The sequence below is a fragment of the Adiantum capillus-veneris genome, chromosome 13 (assembly GCF_014529385.1).
Source record: "Adiantum capillus-veneris isolate H3 chromosome 13, ASM1452938v2, whole genome shotgun sequence".
Lineage (NCBI taxonomy): Eukaryota > Viridiplantae > Streptophyta > Polypodiopsida > Polypodiales > Pteridaceae > Adiantum > Adiantum capillus-veneris.
The window spans coordinates 98,297,568-98,322,611 of record NC_140943.1 but is presented as its reverse complement, the minus strand read 5'-3'; the positions used below and the strand labels follow the sequence as shown (position 1 = coordinate 98,322,611).

The 25,044-nt window shown below is 43.7% G+C and overlaps 1 protein-coding gene across 2 annotated transcripts in view; it reads left to right on the top strand.

Moving 5' to 3' along the window:
* Positions 1 to 25,044, top strand: part of LOC147444499 (callose synthase 3-like) — a 283,316-nt gene that overhangs the window by 130,117 nt on the left and 128,155 nt on the right. For both annotated transcript variants that reach the window (XM_086527094.1, XM_086527095.1), the window contains 5 exons: positions 9,069 to 9,235; positions 9,330 to 9,453; positions 9,545 to 9,636; positions 12,121 to 12,268; positions 12,648 to 12,799. In XM_086527094.1, coding sequence (XP_086383220.1) covers positions 9,069 to 9,235; positions 9,330 to 9,453; positions 9,545 to 9,636; positions 12,121 to 12,268; positions 12,648 to 12,799 — 683 coding nt within the window. The remainder of the gene's footprint in view (positions 1 to 9,068; positions 9,236 to 9,329; positions 9,454 to 9,544; positions 9,637 to 12,120; positions 12,269 to 12,647; positions 12,800 to 25,044) is intronic.

Below are 25,044 nucleotides of genomic sequence, written 5' to 3'. Positions count from 1 at the left end.
AGATCCCTATTTTCCCTCCTATGGATCCCTACTGTGGCCGGTCTGCTAGCTTAACCAATATTCTAGCTTTTTCTCCCTTGGCACTTCCCCACATTAAATGATCAGTTTAATATGAGAAAATCATTTAGGAGAATTAGATATTGATTATTATGACATTACCTCTCTCTTGAAATCATAGTCGTCCTCGACTATGGTGTAGAGAAGATAAAGCATATTCATGAGTCCTTTTCTTAGCGGGTAGAGGATCCCTATGTTTCCCTACGACATCATTCCATAATGGATGACTAGTCCATTTGGCGCTTGAGAGCCTGAGGCTGCCGCAAGCATGTCTGCACATTAGTCCTATCAGTCTTCCATAGTAGAGTGACAAGCTCTACTTGGTGTTTGGGAGACGTCGTCTCCGCACACTTGATCTAAGCATGCATACTACTTCATTTTTGTGCACAAATAAAGAAAAAGAGAGTCTTATAAGACAAAAATTTTGTTCATTTTTAACATTTTGTACATTTGCTTACTCTTGGGAAGCATTGTAAGCATTGACAAGGTTTAGGTTATCCTTTAATTGTATGCCTTGCATCCATCTAGCATCTTCGAAAGGATAATTCTTAAACTTAATAAGATATCGTCGGATAGTCTTACCGCCTCTTAATACCTTGTCTTCATGTCGGAGAATGCACTCGGGCTGCAGCACCTCCTCTTGGTCCTCGATCTCCGGTGGGTCTTCAATAGTTGGTTCTTGAGGTGGCTCTCCTTTGTAAGGCTTTAATAGGCTCAGATGAAAAGCATTGTGTATGAGCCAATGATTGGGCAACTTAAGTTGATAGGCCATCTCATTGATTGGCCTAAGAATCTGGAAGGGACCATAGTACCTTTTTGCTAGTTTAGCATAGTACTTTTGGTGGCCCGTAGGATTCTTGCCCGTCGTGTGCCTTAATCGAGCCTTGGGAAACTTTAACAAGACCCAATCGTTTTCTTTAAAGGCTTGGGCTCTTCTGTGCTTGTCAGCAGCAGCCTTTTGCCTTTGCTGTGAAATAGAGATAGCATCCTTAATCTTTTGGAAAGATTCTTGTAGGTCTCGGCTATACTCATCTGCAGCGAAGATCTTCCCATGTACCTTAAGTAGCAAGGGACTTTTTGATCTTCCCTCAATTACCTCGAAAGGTGCTTTTCCTGTGGAAGTATGTACAGTGTTATTGTAAGCATACTCTACTAAGGGTAAGTACTTCTCCCATTGGGATCTTTGATCTACTTCCGTTACATAGGCTTTTAGTAGATCGAGAATGGTTAGGTTAGCTATTTCACTTTGGCCATCAGTTTGTGGATGATAGGCCGAAGAGAAGTTTAGCCTTGTTCCTAAATTCTCAAAGAGACCCTTCCAGAAATTACTGGTCATTCTAGGATCTCTATCCAACACTATGGACATTGGCAAGCCATGGTACTTGAGAATTTGTGAAATGAAGAGGGTTGCCATTTGATGGGCTTTGATAGTCTTTTTGACAGGTATAAAATGAGCTTGTTTATTGAACCTGTCTACTATCGTCCATATCCCCGTATTCCCATGGATAGACTTAGGCAATCCAAAGATAAAATCCATGGATATGCTCTCCCAAGGTGAATTAGGGATTGACAAGGGTTGAAGCAATCCAAGTTGCTTCCCTCTATCAAATTTTGTCTTTTGACATACCACACATTTGGAAACATACTCTTGTATGTTCACTTTCATGGTAGGCCAATAGAAATATGTTTCAATTCCCTTTAAGGTAGACTGAATCCCTCTATGCCCCACATATGGGGGAGCATGAGATTCATACATTACTTTCTCACGTAGTGAGTTAGTAACGCATAGTCTATTGCCATAGAGAAGATAACCATCTTGTAAAGTAAATGGTTCTTCTTTCTTCCCTAATGCAAGGGTTGAAATCACATCTCTAAAATCGGGATCAATAGCATACTCGTCTATCATTGAAGATAGATCATTGTGAGTTGCTATGGAAACCGCATTCACTCTCGGTCGTCTTGAGAGTGCATCGGCTACTTGATTATGCTTGCCAGGAATGTGAGCAATATGAAAATGAAATTGCGAAAGGAAATTTGCCCACCTCATTTGTTTGTCGGAGAGCTTGGTCTGCGTCATGAAGTACTTAAGACTTTGGCGATCCGTTCGCAGAATGAAAGGAGTCCCCAATAAATAGTGCTTCCATGAGTCTAAGACATGTAGAACTGCAAGGAGTTCTTTTTCGTATATGCCTAGAGCTTGCTCAACAGGGTCGAGCCTTCGACTCTCATAGCCTATGGCGTGCCCTTCTTGGAGCAAAACAGCCCCAAGGCAATCACCACAAGCATCACATTGGACCTCAAATGGTTTTGAGAGATCCGGTAGTGTAAGCACAGGTTGAGAGATAAGCTTTTCTTTAAGCTTTTCGAAAGCATTGTTCTCCTTAGCAGACCGTGTATACCTAACACTTTTCTTTGTTAGGTCATGTAATGGTCCCGCAATTTGTGAGAACTTTTCTATGAAGCGTCTGTAGTATGCACACATACCTATAAAGCTTCTTAGTTCATGAAGATTCCTTGGTTTAGGCCATCCTTTTATTACCTCTAACTTGGATGGATCCATTTGGATGCCATCTTGAGAGATAATGTGACCTAAATACCGAATCTCTTGCAAGAAAAATTCACTTTTCTTTCGATTAACATAAAGTTTATTCTCTCTTAAAACTTGAAATATTACCTGGAGGTGTTGCTTGTGTTCCTCCAATGAATTAGAGTAGATGATAATATCATCAAAGAACACTCCAGTGAAGGTTCGATGAGGCGTGAACAGCTTCTCCATCAAGCGGTTGAATGTGGCTGGTGCATTGGTCAAGCCAAAAGGCATGACAATGTATTCGTAAAGACCAAATGTAGTACGAAATGCGGTCTTTACAATGTCTTGATCAACTATCCTTATTTGATGATAGCCACTTTTTAGGTCAATCCTACTGAAGTAGGTCGATCTTTGTAGCTTATCAAATAGGTCTTCTACCCGTGGAACGGGAAACCTATTCTTGATAGTGATCCTATTTAGTGCTCTATAGTCGACACACATACGATATGTGCCGTCTTTCTTTTGCACTAATAGCACAGGTGAGCAAAATGGAGATGAGCTAGGCCTAACCATGCCCTTCTCAACTAACTCATGCACTTACCGCATAATCTCCTCTTGTTGAGCTTGAGAAACTCTATAAGGAGGTTTGTTAGGCGGTGAACTTCTTGGGAGAAGTTCAATTGCATGGTCATCATTACCTCGTTTAGGAGGTAGCTCACAAGGGATGTCGTCAATAAAAACATCTTGAAACCCCTTGAGAAAATTGGATAACTCTAATTCCTTTTGGTTGCTTTTATTTTCTTTTGCTAAAGCATTAGGTTCATTTTGAGAATCTTTAACAAAAATCATGTACACGGAAATAGAGCTCTTTATTGACTTGTTGAAAGCTGGTGTATGTACAATGGGGATGGTGTTACCCATCTCCTTAGCATCTATATACATGTCTTTTTCCCTGAACTTAAAGGAGATTCTCCTTTCAGGAAATTTAACATCGGCAGCCAGGCGGTCAAACCATGGTGCCCCTAGGATTACATCCTCATGCTTGAGAGGAGAGATAAAGAAGTCCTCTTTGTCCACATAGCCTTGGACATGAAGCCTCAATTTCCCGATTAAGAGAGTGACTGAAGCTTCTTGCCCCTTGAAGGCACTGTCTGCGGGTAGAAGTTGCACCATCACTTTCTTCAGAAGGTGAAGAATTTGAAGAAGGTGGAGAAGAGGGTGACCTCTTTCTCGCCTTTTTCTTGTCTTGATCTTTGTCGTCTTCACCATAGCTTTCATAGGAGGAAGAGGATGAAGAAGATGGAGAAGAGGGTGTCCTCTTTCTCGCCTTTCTCTTCTCTTGCTTTTTATCATTCCTCTTTGAATTGTGGTGAGGAGAATAATACGATGGTCTTCTCCGCTTTGGTGGTGATGGAGAGCGTTTAGCCCGCCGTCTTCGTGGAGCCATCTCCGCCGAGGTGGCGGGAGACTCGCTTCTTTCTCGTTCCTTCGGTGGAGGCTCTTGAGTTCTCCTTTGGGAAGGAGATGCATCATCAAGAAGTAAATTCTTGAGCCTTTCATACGGATTCTCTTCTTCTTCCCGAATCGGAGAGAGACCTCTTTTGGTAGTCTCACAAGGAGGCTTCCTAGGTGTTCTCTCGTCATGGTGATGAGCTTGGAGAATCCCGTGAGCACGGAGCTGCCGTTGCACTTCACTTTGGGGAGATGGATTGCCCATGGCTTGTTGAAGCCTAGAAACAAGATAGTTAACAAGCATTGAAGCATCATTAGTAGCTTGCTCATGAGCAAAATCAAAGTTATCAACATTAATTTCACTCTCTCTACTATTGTCAGCCATTCTAACAAATTTTAGGTGTAAACTTTTTAGGTATACTTTGGCACTTCAAGCCCTAGTTGCTACTCCTCTTTACCCCTTTAGAAAAAGCACTCAAGCTACTGTACCCGCGGCTCGAATACCATTAATTGCAAGGAATAGAAGAGAGGGTCTTTCGACACCAAAACAGCACCGGCTCCTGTCAAGCTTCTAATAGCTCAATAGTGGTTAAGCCGTAGGCAAGCCCCGTAAGACTCCACTATTAAGACCATAGCTCTCGACGTTGATGCCCCGTTAACTACACAAAGGCAGGCGCACTGCAAGGCTGAAAAATCCCTATTCTACTTACTCACAGGCAATTAATAATACCGACCATTTGTAGCTAGCTTGAGGACCTCCCTTCTTCAGCAAGAAAAGAGAAACCTTGAGCTCTGATACCAATGTAACATTTAATGGCCTAATAACTTATGTGTAGCGGAAATTAGCATGAACATAGTGGGAATTTCATTAGAATAGATTCCTAATGAGAATTACAAGAGTGCTTGGGTGGAGAGAGCAACAAAAAGCATAACACCTAGTTAGATAGCATCGACAATACTTTCAAAAGAGAGAGAAATTAAGCTATTCACAACAGTTGAGGACCGGATTTGCATGGAGCCGGTCCCCCCTCCAAAAGGCTTTGTATTATGGTTTCTCCCATCAAGAGAGACATTGTACAATACAATTCTTTGTGTTCCTTCAAGACTAGCTAGTGCAATGAAGATGGAAGCTTCATACACCAAGCAAAACACTTAATCAAACACAACTTGAATTATCCCCGTTCTCAGACCCAAGACCTCACACACCTTCGAAGATGGTGAGAGCTAGCAGGGTATGAGAGTAGATTGAGAGGAAGAAGGAGTATCTTACGAGAAAGATGTACATCTCCTCACATAATCACTCATATTAGCATAGCTTAGCTTAGTAATTAGCTTGGTAGAGGAGATGAGCATGCATTGAAGTTTGGCTCTTGGTTGGATTTGCATCCACATGCCAAGAGAGTGTTGATGTAGGCTTCTATCTCACAAGCTTGGAGTAGGTGATGAGCTCTCCATTAAAGCTTGGGAGGAGATAGAGTATTTTTCCTTCACACATGGTCAAGTGTGAGTGTGTGTGTGTGTCAATGCCAAGCAAAAATCAGCCTCCCCTCTCTCTTGGGCGAGCCCTAGCTGCTAATTTGGTCTGGCTTTTGCCTCATTGGACCTCCCCAAGTCAAGCCAATAGGTATTAAGCAGCATAAGTGATAGCCTTCTTACATGTGTCCCCCTTTCCCCTTTTCTGAGAGCTTTAGGTAAATAAATGATTAACTAAACTCTCATTGGACCCCTTTGTCTCCTGGCCAATAGAAATCAGGCAAGCCATGGGGCTTCTGAATGCTCATTGGATCCTTTGGGAGACTGCCCAATAGTCTTCTAGGAGATTTAATTCTCATTGGTTTCTTTTATTAAATGTTTTTAAATTAATTAAACTACATTTACTCTAGCTTAATTCTCATTGGTCCACTTCAAGGGTCTTCCAATAGGAATTGGGCACACCTTGTGGGCATCTGGCCTAGGGAGCTGACATGTGTCCCTCATTCCCTTTGTGTAAAGGGAGCCTGTGTGTGTGTGTGTGGCTTTCTCTCTCATCCCCTACCTTTGGGGCTCGCCCCCTCCCATGTAGGGATGTGCAAAGACTTTTAGGGCACACACAAAGCATCCAATTTTCCCTAGGGTTGACCTTTGGACACAACCTTTGAATTTTGGAACCTTAGCATTTTGGAAGTTTTAATGGACTGAACCTTAGGGTCTTTTTAGCCCATTGTTGCACTTGGCTCTTTTGCAGATGGCCCCCCCTTTGGATCCCTATTTTCCCTCCTTTGGATCCCTACTGTGGCCGGTCTGCTAGCTTAACCAATATTCTAGCTTTTTCTCCCTTGGCACTTCCCCACATTAAATGATCACTTTAATATGAGAAAATCATTTAGGAGAATTAGATATTGATTATTATGACAAGGGATGCCCAAAAGCAGAGCCCCAAAAGCTGCAGTCCAAAAGCTTCTAAAAATAAAGCTAGTGAGCCAAAAGCTGCTAATTTCAGCCCCTAGCGCTAAAGCAAAATTCTGTACAGCCTTCCGCTTTTTGCGACGCAATTCACGGAGCTGCCGTACAGCTGCCAGTGCACATGTCACAGATTTCGCGTTTTTTGTTGCTGCCACATCAGCCTGTCTCTGCGTTTCACGGGCCTGGCAGCCGGGTGTGTGTGTGTACTCTGTTGCCCCATGTCCCATGCCACGTCACCCATTTGTGACATTCCTCATCATCTGGCACCTCACCTCTTAAAGGTTTCAAGAGACTCACCAGAAATGCAGTGTGAATCTTCCAAGTATCTGGCAGCTTGAGTCGGAAGGAGACGTCATTTATCTTTTCTTTAATGTGGAAAGGGCCATAATACCTCATGCTAAGCTTTGGAAAACGCCGCTTCTTTCCCTTTCATTTCCTTAAGCGTGCCTTTTCAAAAGGTAAGAGCACCCAATCGACTTCCTTTAATTTCAAGTCGCGTCGATGTTGATATGTTGCCTTCTTGTGTCGTCGGACCTTGGCCAAAGCAGTGTTCAAGTCCCTCGTGTATTGGTCTGCCTCAAAAATCTTGTCTTTAGTTCTTAGAAAAGGAGGAACCTTCTAAGCACCTTCAATTATCTCAAATGGCGCTTTCCCCTTCGAAGAGTGAACCATGTTATTGTAGGCAAATTCCACCAAAGGCAAAAAAAATTCCCATTGAGTCTTTTGATCAGAGATGGAAGACTTCAATAAATTCAAAACAACTGAATTTGCGATCTCAAATTGCTCATCTGTCTGCACGTGGAAAGATGACGAGAACTGCAATTGTGTGCCAATGTTTCTCCCAAATAGCCGTCCAAAACAAACTCCTGAATCAAAGATCTCTGTCAGAGAGTACGTTCTCAGGCATGCCATGTCAGAGAGTATTTGTCTCAGGCTAAATGGTGCGGTTTGACTGTTTTCTTCATTGGAATAAAATGAGCTTGCTTGCTAAATCTGTCAATGACAATCCAAATGTCATCATGCCCACTCCATGTCTTCGGGAGATCAAAGATGAAATCCATTGCAATACTTTCCCAGGGGCGGGTGGGAATGGGTAAAGGTTGTAGTAATCCTTGTGCCTTATGCCTATCAAACTTGATCTTTTGGCATACTAAACAACTGCGAAGAAAGTCGTCCACATCCTTCTTGAGTCTCGACCAAAACAAATAATGCTCTACTCCCTTCAAGGTGGTATCGATGCAGTGGTGACAGGTAAACGGTGGACAGTGGCACTCTGTCAAGACCTTTTCTCTCAAAGGCTGTGACACACAATATCGTTTTCTTCATCAAGTAGCCATCTTTGAAAGCAGCTTGGAGGGTGAGTAATTTGTCTGTCTCTGAGCGACTACAAGGCGTTGAATATCCAATAGAAAGGTCTCTTGCCTAATAAGAGCCTACGTTTCAAAGAAACGTGCCATTCCTATAGCAATGCATGCAAGCATGCGCCAGCTAATAACAGCAAAACCTCTCTAAGGGCCACAAGTTCTTTAGCAAGTGTGTCAGACCAAGTCACTCTCACTGATGTAAACTCCAAGGCTTGCATCGTATGCAATCCACGACCGGCTCGGTTCACTCCTGTTTATCGACACCACCCAGTCTAAGGCCTTGTCTCCCTTCGCGGGCAGGAGAAGCGCATGGACCCGAAAACAAGTTGCTTCAGTATCAACATTTGTCTTATCATGATGTCGCATGCAAGCATAATTGAAGTGCTCTCCCTTATAGAAAGGCGTTGAATATCCAATAGAAAGGTCTCCTGCCTAACAAGAGCCTACGTTTCAAAGAAACGTGCCATGCCTATAGCAATGCCTGCAAGCATGCGCCAGCTAATAACAGCAAAACCTCTCTAAGGGCCACAAGTTCTTTAGCAAGTGTGTCAGACCAAGTCACTCTCACTGATGTAAACTTCAAGGCTTGCATCGTATGCAATCCACGACCGGCTCGGTTCACTCCTGTTGATCGACACCATCCAGTCTAAGGCCTTGTCTCCCTTTGCAGGCAGGAGAAGCGCATGGACCCGAAAACAAGTTGCTTCAGTATCAACATTTGTCTTATCATGATGTCGCATGGAAGCATAATTGAAGTGCTCTCCCTTATAGCCAACATAAAAACTCAGAGTCCTATAGGCACAATTGAGAGGGGGAGATCAAAATCTGTATCAAGAGGACCCTGAGGATTGCCCTAGAATGCTCGGGGAAGGGGGCGGGCAGAGGTTCGTTGGGGTGGTGTTTGGGGGGTCCATGCACTGTCGCATCCCAGCCTCCTCCTTGGCAAGGGACACACAGTCCTCAATAAAGGTACCAATGAGATCTCCATGCCAAGGAAGCAGGTGGGGGCTGCAGCTAGGAGCATGCCTAAAGCAAGACAGGCAGGGGATGGGGAGAACCTAGCAAGGAATGTGTTCAGGGCCAGGGTTGGGGGATGTATAGCAGCCACAAGGTTGTCTATCTATCCTTGAATGGGGATACTGTTTGGCTTCTAAATTGTTGAAATTTTCAGAATACCCTTGCTCTTTGGCAAATTTTAAGAAGAGACCATCATGGAATCACAGGTACCCAAAGCAATAAACATAGTAAAGCGAGTTACGGATGTTTGGACCAATGATGATCTTGTGAAAGTACTTAACGCTGAAGAATATATGATTGATGGCATTGACGAATTCTATAGGACGTTCTTTTTCATATGTCATTCCATTGTGATTGGTGAACAGGAAAGAAGGTATTTTTCACTTTTCATGAATTTGATCGAGCTTTTCTTGCAGTTGATGTTGCCACACATGTTACAAAAAAAATTTAAGTTCCCTGTTTTACAGAATAATGGTGGAGTTGAAAAGAGAGTTAGATCAGCACATTGTGGAGAAAAGGCTGTTGAAGCTTTTGAAGCTCAATGCCGTGCCATTTCTTTACTTTAAATTTATCAAGCTTTTAGATTTTCTGGTAAGTCTATATGGCGTTCTTGTATTGTTCTGACAATTTCTAGGGTGTCTCATTGAGTTAGCAACTGATGTTCTGCTTTGTTCCATGTCAGGAAAACTATGATCATGGCAAATTATATGAAGTTTCGAGACTCATGCAAGACATGCTTGAGATCTACACCATTGACATAAAGAGATCTGCAAGGTATTCAATATAGTAAAGACAAGATTGTGAACTTATCCAGCCTGTATTATAAAGTTTACCAGCCAAACACCTTATTAGAAAAGAAACAATGGTTCTTGTGATAGAAATAGGTAGCCCATGCGCCAAGAAGCGCACTCTCTCAAAGGATGACTCTTTGAGTTCGATAATGCTTTTCCTTTCTCTATCTCTAGCCAGTGTGACGATACCCTGAGCTGACAAATCGCCATTCACGAGCTATGTGGCACGTCTGTGTCCATGTAGTGTGGTCTCTAGATGAGCCCCCTTGTCTCGCATGGTCATGAAGTGCTCACTGTAATACAGTGTCGTTGGGGGAAGAGGTTGTCTAGGTGCGATCCATGTCTATATGATGTAGAGCTCTCATAGATCCTATCCAAGTACTTTGCTCTTCTCACTGCATAAAGGGCGAATCCGATTCATAGTGGAAGGGTGATTATGTGCTCCAACCCACTCTCTTTTACCTGCGAGCATAGTCTTTTGCATAGGCGTATGATTGTCCAATCATACTTCTACAAACGTGGGAGTATGATTGGGTTTCATACTTCAGGCTAAAAAAATTGTGACGTCCAAATTTTTGGCAATTTTGGAATGTGCGCATGTGCTCTAGCCTTTTAGTTGTAACTTCTAGCTTCTAATGTGTATTCTCTTTATGTTCAGAAGTCTTATGTTTGAAGATAATGGAAATTCATATATGTTGTCATATTTTCCCCTATTTTCTTTACAGCGTATGAAATCCAACGTATAGTATTTTCTACGGGGCTGAATCATACTTTTTTCATACTTTCTTACCTGTATGCGTATGCAGTATGTTTGACATTTGAAAAAACTATGCTTGCAAGTACCAAGACTCCTGCTTGCCTGACTTTGAAATATGTTTGGAGGCCTTGAAAGCTCTGCATGTGAGTCTATTTGATGGCATCTCTTTCATCCAGTGAATGAGGTAATCTGTTTAGAAAATATTATCGACTAGCATAGGTGGAGTATTTAGATTTTCTCTAATGTTGTGTGGTACTGAGGGATTGCTTCAGAACAAGCGTGATATTGTACGTATATGTGGTCTATTTATCTATGAGGTAGCTGATAGTCCAAGGGCTCATACTGTTGCAGCATACATTAGAACTGGAATGACCGAAATATCGCAGAACCACCCCTTGGTATGGGGCTCCTGAAAGTGTGCCTGATGACATCTCTCTAGCATAGCCAGAGCCACATATCCTATGATGAGTCTGTTCGTAGCTGCCTTTGCGACGGTGCAGTGCCCAGGTGCGCTGGTAAAGTTGACTCCCAAGTATGCATAAGACTCCACCATTTCTACGTGTCCACCTGCAGCTATAAAGACTGCCGCACTCTTGGTTGCCCTAGAAGTATGAAAGATCATGACCTTGGTTTTTCCAAAGTTCATTGTCAGCTCTCTCTGTGTACAAAAGTCATCAAGAGCCTCGAGATGTCATTGTAAGCCCTGTTGTGACTCAGAGATCAAAACAATATCATCAGTGTAAAGCATCATATGTACTGAGGCACCTCCAAGGTCTACACCTTCACCGCCAGCTTGCAGTATGTAATCTAAAATTTCATCAATGTAGATCCCGAAGAGGATCAAGGAGCTTGGTTGGCAAGGTTATGCAATACCAAGGGCATAAATTTTCAGCATCTTTTTCAATCCAGTTTATTTTGAGTTTTGTAGTACTAATTATTCAACTTTCTGCAGAGTGTGGTAGCATCGTATGTTCATTAGCGTATGTATTGGAACTCTTTGTACTAACCGTGATCTTTGAGATAGGAAAAACACTATGAAAATTTGTAAATTTCTTTCTTCCAAGAAAATTCTATAGGATGGTCTAGATAGTAGCTGGATATAACCTTGAGTTAGCCTTCACCAGTGTCCAGGAATAAGCATGCATCTCTTATACTAGGCTGATACCGCAGAAATTATGCTTTATAGACAAGGTGGGTCTTGTTGATTACAAGATGATGATTATATTCCGCTACCCATTTGGATGGGGGCTAGAACTTTAATCTATACAATTTCCCAGTATTCTTGGTTGGGGCATGTGGTATGTGACGTATGCATTAATCTTCAAACAGAAGATTAATACATACAAAAGAATTTGGCCAGATATATGAAGCATCCATATTGGCACGTTTTCTTTTTCTTTTTTTTTTTTCTTTTTTTTTTTTTTTGGGGGGGGGGGGGGGGGGGGGGGGTTGTGGGGTTGTAATGTTGTGTGCACACCTGACCTTCGGAGAGATGAGGAGTAGCCAATAGGCGTCCCCCAAGGGTGTATGCACCGCCTCAGTGAAATTTACCTCCCATTTCCTTCCTGCAGAGATGTCTCGTAAATATTCTCCTCCTCTCCGATTTTTTGCACTACAGCGAATTATATAATGAAAAGTTGATACATATATACTCTTTTTTCTAACTTCTGCGAAGTCCAATTCAAAAATCTTGGTTTTATATGATTTCAGTTATTGTGAACATGGTATAGAGCTTTTGGATAAATGCATGGATTGTTCCTCAAGAATCCCTTTCAGTTCACATGGAATGCATAGGGAGCTTTTTGACTCAATAGCACTTTATTATGCTCCTCAGGCATCTACAAAACTGGTGAAACAGGTACTTTTCAACTAGCATTCAGATATTCCTGGATTGTAAGGTAGTGTGCAACAAAAATATTGAGGAAAAATGTGGAAAGAAAAAATTAATCAGAGAAGCTTACTTAAAATGAAATTCATATATCCTTTTGCGAAGAAACAACTGTATAGTCATCCACATCAATGACATGTTATAGTGCAAAGACTCGATTCCTCCACATTGTCACAACAACACAGACACAAGACAAAAGTGCAATTTCTTATTCCAAAAGAGAAAATAGAGTAAATGAGATTCTACAACATAAAGACTTAGAATGAATCAAGAGTCTGACACCCATCTCCAATGATGAGCCTCCATCGTTTGAGTCCAATCAGTACAAGAGAAGTTTGTTTCCTTTCAGATCAAGAGATTGCGACTTCTGATGCTTCCAGAAGAGTCTGCTGTTGACATTCCCACAAATTCCGAAGGAAGACGTCGTTTGACATTTTTTGCAAGCTCGCTCTTTATGGAAATGCCGTCCGCTCCAAACATTCAAAACATGGTATCCTTCAGGTTAGAATTCGTCAGATTGTGTACTTCCTCACTTAGAAAGGCTATGTAATAATGTTCTAAATCACGAAAATCGATCTTCTGCAAAATCAAAGCTTTAGCATAAGTGTGTTGAAAAATCTTAGCAAGTGGGATTGTGCAGTCAAGTTTATTTAAGGGGCGGGTAGTGATGTTACTAGATACTTGAGGCTGATAATGGTCGTGGATATTCATGTCCATTCGCTTGTTTCGTTACAATCCATGACATCGTGGAAACAGTTTTCATGGACTTGTTTTGTAGGATGGTGGTTGATGTATGAGAAAGTACTCGAGTTCTCAGAACCCTATCTCCTTCTACTTATTGACTTCTATTTCTAGATTTTATCGAAGGCATTATGACTAACAATGTACAAATACCTCTTGTGAAATATGAGATTTCTATTAGTAGCTTTTACTTAAAGCACCTGACTTCCTCCAGATCTTGTGCTACAAGTCCAAATTTGGAGTGTAAAAAAGGTGGAAGAGTAAAATAGGTTTACCAAGAACTAACTAAATGATGAAAAAAATCTTCCACCGTAAGCGCACACTCACTTGTTTGCTGCAGTGGCATTCTGACACACTATATATGTATTCAGCTTCCATGATTCGGGGTATGTATAGCATATCATCAACCATATCACATCTGTCCACACCAGTCTAGTGAGTCTAGTCGGCACAGCACCACAAATTTGGCATGCTTTGTGGAACCTTTATGGGTTCTCTATGCACATGCAAGAAGCCTCACTGAAAGAAAACAATGACCACATGTAATACAGCACAGACAATGGTAATGGAACAACAAGACTAGAATTAGCCATAATTAATACACAAAAAAAGCAGAGACTCAAAATAGCTGAACCTCAGTATTCAATTTCAGCTACAAGAGTGAGAGGCTGGCAACACACCTAGCTCAAGACTATGAACTAGTGCTAAAGGCCTGGTCTTCCAGCTTTTCACTTGAACATACTCTACTAGTTCAATTTCAGTTTCAGCTCATTCTAGTAGTCTCTTGCCTCTGGATGGTGAGTTGATTAGAGGTGCGAAACTTGTAGCTGGCTACAGTGTCTACATTGGTTACTGCTGACGTAACTACTTCAGTCCGATGGATTTGGGAGGCCGATCCTTTGGATGGTTTGGCTTGGAGAGCTGTTCTATTTGTTGAACTCAATTGGACCAGAGGACAATACACTTTTGGGAGTGACAGTTGAGTGTTAGTCCCACTCTTACTTTCCTTTCCAGCGGCATCCGAGCTTGCTGTGTATCTATTCAGCTTCCTTCCATTAGTAAGGATATCATCACCGCACCATTCAGCATATCTACTCTGTCTACAAAAATTATTGATGCTCCTTTGTGTCAGAGTCACTGGTATGCTGCCAACGCTTCACTATAGTATATAAATTGAGTACTAAGGTTCATCCATGTCCATCTCTATTGCTCTCATTAACTGTTTTGGGGATTTCTTAAGGGCTTGTTTCGTTGCCACTGTCTGTGTTTATGTAGTATTGTAGCAGGGAAAGTGTGTCATGCTCTCTACTGTGGGTGCGCCTCAGTGTAATATGCGTGGACTCCAAATTTCAGACTCATAGGATGTCTAAAAACATACAATGACTAAAACAAACTGAGCATATGTACAACCATAAAGGGCAGCCAACAGATAACTCAAATATCCCAGACAATCCAGCGGCACCTATCTCCAAACTGTGGCGGAGATGGACTGGCCACAGTGTCATCTAGACCACCACTCTTGCCACGTGTCATTCTAGGCGAGAGTCCACCCATTACCAATTGTAATTGCTTGTCTAGTCTAGTGGGTGACACTGTAGTCTTGCTACAGATTGCCCGCCACAAGACCACTCACCGTCCTGGAGAGTGGTAGTATAGCGAACTAGTGGTACAGCAAAATACTGACTCTTAGGGAAAAGTTAAAACTGCCGTAGGTAACGAATTCACTCGGCAAACTGACGGAGGGCGAAATAGAATGTTTAGTTTTAAGCACATTCAGATACATCTGCACAATCCCCAATTATTAGCTCCAAATTTTGCGGCCTTCAGATACTTTGCCTGCGCTGCAAGATCCTCTTGTTTCTCTCAGTGCCTCTGCGTCCGCTTGATGCTAGAGACTGCCACAGACCAAGGATGCTGTGAGTCAGGCTGTGTGCAGGGATAGTGTTGTCCTGCTAAATGGTTGCGTAGATAGGGGAAGCCGTTTAGTAGCTACGCAGTGTGGGTATTTTGGCTTCCTTCGTTTTTGGCCTGCTAAAGGCCTTAGTGCACTATGGGTGAAAGTCATTCAATTTTCATTGCTTGACGAGTGTCCCTAGGTAACTTAACAGTCTTGTGAATAGAAAGAAATGATGGTCTTTTAAATACTATGTCCAAAGTTGCATTCACCTTTTTCAATTAAAAAGTGTATTCATAAGAGTTTAATTCCCGATGTGAGGTATTGATAAAGGGATCTTTCATTTAGAAACTTTATAAAGATCATTTCACTAGTTTTATTATTTTCTATGTTTATTAAATTTATCTTTCTTTATGAAGAAAACACTAAAATATTTTTTTGTTTTAATTTTTAATTTTGTTGTTTTTATTTTACTTCCTTCTCATATTATTCTGTTTCAAAATGTTGACGTGTAATGCATCTTCCACATTATTTAAGTGGGGCCCTTCGTAATATATATAACCATTTGTGATTAAATATGTATGATAGATAATACAATTTCATATTAAAGGACAACAAAATTCCATGTGATTGTAGGCATGTAATTAAACTTACTCTTTCCCATCTCCCTTTAACTTAGTAGGCCTTTGTGCCTCCTCACCTTGTTTTAAAAAGTCTCACAGGTTGTACGCTTGATAAATTAAACCGCTGGGCCTCACGCCTGATAATTTAAATTGTTGGAAAAATGTCCTGTGGTCGGGGCCAATGAGAAGTATTAAATGCATGTGCTGAATGGCAAAGGGCGAAAGTCTATTGCAGCAATGGGCTTGATGGCGAGGGGCGAGGGCGAGGCAGTGATGCGCGAAAGGTGAAAGGCGAGCAATGGGTGAAGGTGAATGACGAGTAGCCATGGGCGACAGAGAGAGGCGAAGGATGAATGGCTGGATAGTGTGGCGAGGGGCGAGAGCCTAAGGGCAAGAGGACGAGAGAGTGAGAGGCAAGAGCTGGATGAGGGGCGATGAAGGTTAGGCAACTACGGATGAAAAGCTTTTTTTGCTCAAAACTTCCAACTCAGACCTGTTCTGAACTTAATTCTTCCACAACATATCCAAATTGTGAAAAGGCACACCAAATATTGATTACAATATCTGAAGATTCTCTTCAGTAGAGCTTCTACTTTGCCACAGTGCCAATTCTTCTACACAAGAAAGTTGGACATTGGAGCTATCAAATTCTTTTGGGAGCATGCTTTTGGGGTGTAGCAGGCTACAGTGTCACTTTCACAGGACAGTTAGTACATTTTGGACTTTATAGTTGGTCTTTGGTTGATCGGTTCACATTGGATGGTTGGTTCACACTGGGCGGACTCGCTGGGCAATGACACGTGGCAGGGATACGGTGGTCTAGTGGACATCGTGGCCAGGTCACCACCACCACTCAGTGGAGATAGACTTAGATGCTGCCATTTATGAGCCGTTGGTGGCTCTTTATGGTTGCATATATGAGTAGTAGCGGTTTGGTCATGATTATCTTTACCTAGTCGTCTAGAGTGAGTATAAACACACAGCTCTTCACCATCCTTGCACATCTGAGCCTTGACACCCCATTGTACCTGAGAGTCCTGGGCTGGAGCTGAGTGTGCTGCCATGCCAGAGTCTGTATCAGTTGTTTGAGATAGTCGAGTCATTTGTTGTGGTCAACTATCGCTGTTGTGTCTCTGTGAGCTCAGTTGTTGTCTATTGTTTCTTGTTTTCAGTCTGTTTTGAGTGAGATTGTCATGCACATTGCACTGAGGAGCACCCACTGTAGAGAGCACGACACACTATCTGCATTACAGGTGCTCTCATTTTGGCGATTACGGTGGGACCTCAACTGAAATCGTGCTCTCATTTTGGCGATTACGGTGGGACCTCAACTGAAATCTCACTCTCTGTGAGGTACAAATCTTGAAGCTAGTTAGGTCTATCTAGCTTCGCCTACCTTGCCTTGCAGTGTTCTCCTCTCGCCCTGGTCCAACCGGTCTCGTCCTCTCTTGCCCTAGTCATCTCTCGCCCTGGTCCAACCAGCCCTCGCCAACCAGCCCTCGTCCTTGGTGTAGTCCTCCTCGACTTTGGTCTAGTCCTCCTCGTCCTTGGTCTAGTCCGGGTCTATAGTCCGGGTCTAGTCACTTGCCTGGTCTAGTAGTCTAGACCAGTCTTCAACCAGTTCAAGGTTTTCTTGCCCAAAGCTTGGTTGGATTGGTGGTCGTTGCATGACATATACAAGGCGGTCAGTCGAGCGTCAAAGCGCACTACCCAGTCCTCTGTAGTACTACAACAGAAGACGACCCTTGGTACCTAGTAGAAGTCCATCCACCTCATAACCCATACCTCCACATACCACATCGCCCATTCCTCCATCCGGTTCCACATCTTCCAGATCACCCTCTCCAGTAAAGCTCTCTCCTATTCTGCTACAACAGGCTATTGAGCAACGGTCTCCTGAGCAAGGGGCCATGGAGGCTTTGGCAAGTGTTTTGGCCAAGGTGAACATCAAGTTCCCCACCTTCGAAGGACTCTCTTCAGAAGATGCTGACGACCATGCAAGGAGGTTTCTATCTCTCTATACGGGTCGTGGTCTTAATAGAGAGGATGCTTATTTGGTACTCTTTCCATCTACCTTGGATGGTTTAGCAGACAAATGGTACAGCCAATTTGCAGAGAACCATTTGCAACTTGGGCAGCCTTAAGACAACAGTTCTGTGCAGCATCCAGGCCAGGTGTCTATCAGGAGAAGGTTTTGGATTAGTTGGCCAACATGGTGCTCCAGCCAGAGGAGACTTTTGCAGAACTTTGACAAAAACCAAGTCTCTGGTTGCCAAGCTTTCCCAGCAACCCAGTGAATTTATGGTTAAGAAGTGGGTAGAGAAGGTGCTTCCCAAAACTTCTCAGCAAAAACTCCGAGAGAGTCTCCGACCCGACGCCACTCTGGAGGAGTTCATCGCAGCTATTACTAGGATAGAGGGGGCTAGGAAGCTGTTCACCAACCCCCCTCACATAGAGACTCCCTTTGTGTTTTCGAAAAGTCATGTTGATCCATTGACTTCTTTGCGCAAAGAACTTGAAGCCCTAAAACTACAACGCGCTCTCCAAGAAGAGAAATCAATCTCTCTTAGACAAGGGAAACCACCACATCTTGAGGCTTTGGATCAAATCAAGACAGAGCTAGAAGAGCTTCGGTCTCAGCAGGAGACTAAAGCTATGGTATGGTGCAACTCTTGTCGATCTCCAAGACATCCTCCACAGGACTGTCCCCTTCGGGCTTATTGCCACTTCTCCGAAAAATCTGGACACGAAGACAAGGATTGCTACTATATCAAGGGATTGCGGCAAATACAACAAAGTCTAGGTCCTTCTCTCCAACAAGGGTTAGCACCTGCATCCAACATGGTCTCACCCTATGGCCATCAAAACCCGTTTCCACCTCTACTGACAACACCTCCTATGCAGCAAGGTATGCACAACAACTTTGCATCCCCTAGCTTTCATCATGCTAGTACTCCTTCAGTTTCCCAAAGCTTCTACACGTCAGCATTCCGGTCCCATGCAGCAAGGGCAGAGACCACCTCGCCCCTCCAATAGGCCAATTTTGTGCTACAGGTGCGGGGAGTATGGACATTATCAGAGCAAATTTTCGTTGCCAGAAGGGTCCTCTCCTTGCCTACATTGTCCTCAAGCTAAGGATCACTATAGTAAAGACTGCCCAAAACAACGAGCATCCACATCTGCAAGCACAAACCAGAACCAGCAGGAGTTTACATTCCCAAAGCTTAACCTCATCACAGAAAGCACCATTCCACAGGCCCCGCCTTCCACTCTTGTAATTGCCTCTCGAGATGGGTTGAAGCAAGTGGAAGAGCCGGCTGGTGTGCAGGGAGAGCTGCTCTTGGCCTCAGCCTCCCTGGCGGTCAAATTTTTCTATCTCCTGTCACACAAATGAGTCAAACTCCCTTCGTAGCTGACAAACCAACAGGTAGTGTCAAGAGCCAACCTACCTCTCTTCTATCAGATATTGATGGTGCTTTCATGGAAGCAGTAGAGGACTTGCAAAAGCTTAAGATACTAGAGCAAGATCTAATCACAGAAGTGAAGCCTACACCAGAGTCTATCTTGAAAAACACCTTTCAGCAAGTGTCACTGTACGACATGCTTCAATTTGATGCAAATTTTAGAAGTGACACCCTTTCCATGATCTAGTCTCTGTACCCTGGTGGAAGACCTAGTGGTGGGCACCTACCTTTGCAGCCCTTGGAGTCCTACATGATTTCATATCCAGTTGCTCCCCTCACTCCCCTCATTGACTACAAAAGTCCTCGTCTAACTGTGTCTATTCTTGGGCATCAATTCTCAGGCGTCATAGTGGATGGTGGATTTGGGATCAATCTGATGCCATAATTTACTATGTTGGAGTTAGGTCTGCAGCCTACCCGCCTTGCTCCATTCACTGTTACATTGGCAGACCAGAGGACAGTCTACCCTGTGGGTATAGTAGAGAAGGTGCCTCTGATGGTACAAGACTTCACATTTAGCTTGGATTTTGTGGTGGTCAGTCTTCCTCAGGTGGAGGGAGGATTTCCTTTGCTGATTGGTTATGTTATGTCTGTGTCTGAAGATTTACCCTATGGTTACAAGAAGAGTGCGGAGTTTCTAATCGATCAAACACCAGCACATGATGTCTCGAAGCTCCAAGAGGCAACTCACTTCTCAACTTCTGAAGTACCCTCCACAGTTACACCTCCTCACCCGGTCAAAAAAATCAACTTGGGCGACCCTGACAACCCTCATCACGTCCTCTTAGCAGCTTGGTTATGGGAGCATTCCGTATTACTTTATCAGGTAGTTTCTTTTACACACTCTTTTAAGGATGTTTTTGCTTGGTCCTACAAGGATTTGGAAGGGATCCCACCAGAATTGGGTCTCCACACTATCCCTCTAGTTGAAGGGGCTAAGCCTGTCAGAGGCCGAGCTTACAAGCTCAACCCAAAGTATGCAAAGACTGTCAAGTCAGAGCTCGAAAAAATGCAAGAGGCAGGGATCATTATACTTGTGGAGCACTCTGAGTGGTTATCACCCATGGTGATAGCGTCCAAGAAGCAGTCCAATAAAATCCGTGTGTGCGTAGATTACCGCGCTCTGAACAAGGTAACTGTCCCAGATGGTTTCCCCACCCCTTTCATTGAGCGTGTGCTTGAAGATGTAGCACGACATGTATCGTACAGTTTCATGGATGGGTTCAGTGGATACAATCAGTTGGGCATCCATCCAGGTGATCAGCTTAAAATGGCCTTTGTGACTCCCTAGGTATTTTTATTTACACTAGGATACCGTTTGGGTTGAAAAACGCTCCACCTTCCTTCAATCGAGCAATATATCTTATATTCTGTCCTTTACTTATTACGGATCATCTTCGCATCTTCATGGATGATTTTTTGACCTTCTCAGGTGCCCAATGTTCAACCCCAATGGAAAATCTAGAGGAGCACCTCGCTCAGCTCTCTGCTGTCTTCCTCAGGTGCAGAGAGGCACAGCTAAAACTCAATCCTAACAAATGTCACTTTTTGGTCACTGAGGGCACACTTCTAGGCCATGTGGTGTTTGCCAAAGGTTTAGCACCTGATCCAAAGAAGATCGTGGCAATCTTGAAGTTACCACCTCCCATCCACCCGAAAGGTGTTCAGAGCTTTGTAGGCCACACAGGCTATCATCACAGGTTTGGGTACCCTCTAGAAGTCACCAGTGATCGAGGTAGTCATTTTGTCAACAACCTAATCTCCACACTCCTCACGAATTACAAGATTTTTCATCGCAAGTCTTACTCTTACTATCCTAGAGCAAATGGGCAGGCTGAGAGCACTAACAAAGTGCTAATCGGGCTTCTCAAGAAAGCTTGTCACATGCATGCAACATCTTGGGCTCAGGCTATCCTCTGCACAGTTTGGGCTTATCGCACCTCCTTCAAGGCAACCACTAACTACACCCTATTCCAGCTAGCTTTCGGTCTAGAAGCAATTGCACCATATGAGTTCAACTCAGGTTCAGCAAGAGTGGGAAGTGTTCGTGTCACAGCGGGGATTGCTTCAACAAACCTCTCTCGTCTCTCAATGTTAGAAGAAAGCAGGAGGTTAGCTTCACATGCTCCCCAAGCCGAGCAACTTCGCCGTAAAGTGTGGCATGATCGCCATCTTCAAAAGCCGAAAATAACGCAGGGTTCCCTGCTGCTACTCTATCAAGCGAAGTATCCGAAGAAAGCTAAGACGCTGGTCCCAGCCTGGCAAGGGCCATTCATGGTACAAAAGATTTTGCAACAGGGGGCTGTCCAGTTAGTCACTCTGACAAGCGTTCCTTTGCCACTGGTAAATGGATCAAGAATAAAGTGCTATCACTCACTTGCCTTGACTCTTTAGAATCTGGTTATGTTATAACTCCCACCTACAACCTTATGAGTGTTCCGTCCTCAGTCCTCGGCTCTCTCTGGCTTTCCATTTTCCCTCCTCTCAGATTTACCTTTTGTCAAGTTCTCATCTCAGTTGTAATCCGTGTTATCTTTAAAATTCTCCTTGTTTTACTGCATGCATCAAATTTATTCTGATCTCATTTCATCTCATTGATATAATTCGGGTTGGATTCTAGCTACAATCCAGCTTTTTCTTTTTAATTATTTGAATTCACTAATAGATTGGATAATCATCTTCCTCCTGTTTCTGTCTCTGTGTCTATTTGTATTCCTGGGTATCTCTATTTCTAGTCCTTACAGCTTACAACTCTCTCTCTACTGCCTCTCTCTCTGTCCTTGTAAATTTCTTCAAAATGTCCGAGGTACAACTCTAGAATATGGATTTTTCTTGGTATTGTTCCTAGAACTACTCTGTTACATCTCTCTCTGTCTGTCCCGTATCTCTCTCACACGTGCTCACACACACTAATGTCTCACACACACCAATGTCGCTTCTCACACAACCACAGTTCCAAAACAAAGCTCCTGCTCCGTAATATCCTTCCTCTATGTTTCCACTCCCTCTCTGTACACTATGTCTCTATCAGTGTGGAAGTCCTGATCGGCCATTAATTCTTCAGCATCTCTCTCTCTCTCTCTCTCTCTCTCTCTCTCTCTCTCTCTCTCTCTCTCTCTCTCTCTCTCTCTCTCTCTCTCTCTCTCTCTCTCTCTCTCTCAGCTATGATGTATGGGGTACAGGTATGGGGACCTTCTGTAGGCCAGGATGGTTGGAGACGTATGGAGAGGCCCTTGGTATCTATGATCTCCCGATTGATTAGAGCCAAGGCCTCCGTACCTCACGCGATCATTCGAGCAGAGCTAGCTGCCCCCCCCATGGAGATTGAGGCGCTTACCAGATCAGTGTCCTTTGTGCACAGCCTATGGGATACTACTAGAGACAGATATGCTAGACTGGCCCTTGAGTCTTCCAGACAGTTAGCTCTACAGGGGGACACTTCATGCTGGTATGCACAGATGACTTCATGGTTTCAGACGCATGGCTTCACCATGGACAGGTTGCCCCCTTTCCAGTATTCTCTTCAGGCACCCTCGCTGTCTCTTACACGGGTGGAGATCACTAGACTCATTCGTCAGGACCTGACCCAGCTCGACACCAGGAGGACATGGATAGAGCCGCCTCAGGAGTTGAGCACGAAGATGGCTTTCTATAGAGAGCATCTTCTCCACCTCACAGGAGATGGGTTTGTGATTCGACCCAGCTACATGGACACACATATGTCTCATGGTTTGCGTTGTGCCATTGGTCAGATACGCACATCCTCACATCAGCTCGAGATTGAGACTGGTAGATTCAGAGGGATACCAGCAGACAACAGGATATGCCGATTATGCCAGAGAGAGCCAGAGACAGAGTTGCACTACATATGTCATTGCACAGTGTTCTATGAGATACGGGGGCGTTTCCACTGCTTATTCAGAGAGGGTTTTGGTCCTCTATCTAGGGTCATGAGTTATAAGGATCAGAGATGTCTTGGACTATATCTACTTGAGTTACACAGGTATAGAGACACTTTACTGGGGAGAGCTAGAGAGAGGCAGTCCCAGAGACACATTACAGGTTTCTTTTTACTAGATATGGGACAGCCAGAGGAGCAGCCACCACTGCAGAGCTCGTCCCACACTCATTCGACCACTACTGGCACTCTCATCGACCGAGCATTGGAGCTACAGAGATACAGACGACCGCGACTGAGGAGAGGAGCTACACAGCATCGACGGAGACTACAACAGAAGATTCGAGCCATACTCTCTCGACATCCAAAGTGCAGATGAGGATGGATCCTCACCATTTCTTCCATCTTTGTTTCACACACTGTTACATCCAGTTTACCGGGTACCTATTGTATCAGCTGCTACATCCACGTAGTTTTAGATTGTAGTAGTAGTAGTAGTATTTTGTTCCACTTCTAGTTCTTTTCTAGTTCTTTTGTACCCAGACATGGTATTAGATTCACTATTTTGTAACTGATTGGTCTCATAGGTCATTTTGGCCTTTTGAAGACGTTAATATAACATTTCATTTCATTTCATTTCATTTTCTCTCTCTCTCTCTCTCTCTCTCTCTCTCTCTCTCTCTCTCTCTCTCTCTCTCTCTCTCTCTCTCTCTCTCTCTCTCTCTCTCTCTACCTTCGACTCCGAATTGCTGTGTCACGTGACACATCCAACCCTATCTGTCCGTGGACAAGCTACAGCACGACAAGGGTTCAGTCAGTCTAGATTTAGCAGTGATCTGGAACTTTTGTGAGTCTATTCGTAGACCGTGCATGCCCAGTCACTTAGTGTAGATGCATATCCTCTGGTTGCACACAGCATGATCATCAGTATTCCCTTCAAAATCCATCAGATTCAGTCAGGGGAATTTTATAGTGCATTTAGCCTATTTTCCCTATTTTTGACATTTTTCACTTATTATTTCTAAGTGACTTTCCAACAAAAGTAGGTAGGGAAATTTTGCTAAGAAAATATATAAGCAAATCCAAGTAAGCAGTAAATGGCAGAAGAGGCAGCAGGAGCACATGCTCAACAAGCACCTTCTCAGCAGGAACCCCGTAGTACCCTCAGCATCGCCACATTCAGCCTAGCGTTTTGTTCTCCACCAACACCTAGCCCTGGCTTTTTTGCATACCATCAGCACCCCCACAGCCTTGGCGTTTTCAGCCATCCCTTGATCGCCAGCAGACCCAGAACTACTAGCGTTTTTCACAAACGCTACCAGCAGTACCAAATTGGCCTAGCATTTTTGCTACTGCTACCCTATGCTGTCAGCGTTTTCATATTCAGCCTGATTTGAAGAAGATGCAGCAGCGTTTTCAGCATTAGACACGACAACAGATTCAGCCCTAGTTGGTTGTAGAGGATCCCTAAATTCAACCCTCAAAAACGCAGCCAAAACAGTCATTTTCAGCCACCGAAACAGCCCCAAAATTCAGCAGATAGAAGACCACAGATTTCAGCCCTAAAGTCGTCGTCGTCATCACCGTCGTCGTCATTGGCATAGTCCCAAGTTGCGTCAGTCCATTGCATCGTCATTGTACCACTTTGTGCAATTAATAAGTAGACCACTCTCGCCGACGAGAGTGGGGCGGGTTTTACAACGTCTCTGGTGTCGTATCTCTCTTCTCTCTCTATCTCTCAGTATCATACACTTGCACACACAGTGTCCATTCACTTTGTTTGTGATCATAGCACTTCCCATTAAGAACGGAAGGCTCTTCCTTCCATAAGAACAAAAGGAACCTTGAGCACAAATCGGAGCACTCATCTTGAGCAAAGCGCAAACAATCATTCCGCTGCACCTAACATTGGTATCAGAGCTTTGGCAATGTTCTGTATCACTCAAGGAAAGAACCACAAGAATTTTTTTTGCCTGTTGAGGTCGCACGAACCCAAGTTCGCTTGGGCGTGTCGATTCCTAATTGTGTTTTGTTGAAGAGTGACAGGAATCCCAAGAAAGAAGGGCTTGTCCAGCCTCCCCTTGTGTCTCTTTTCACTCATTGAGAGCGGACCGTGCATTGAGCGG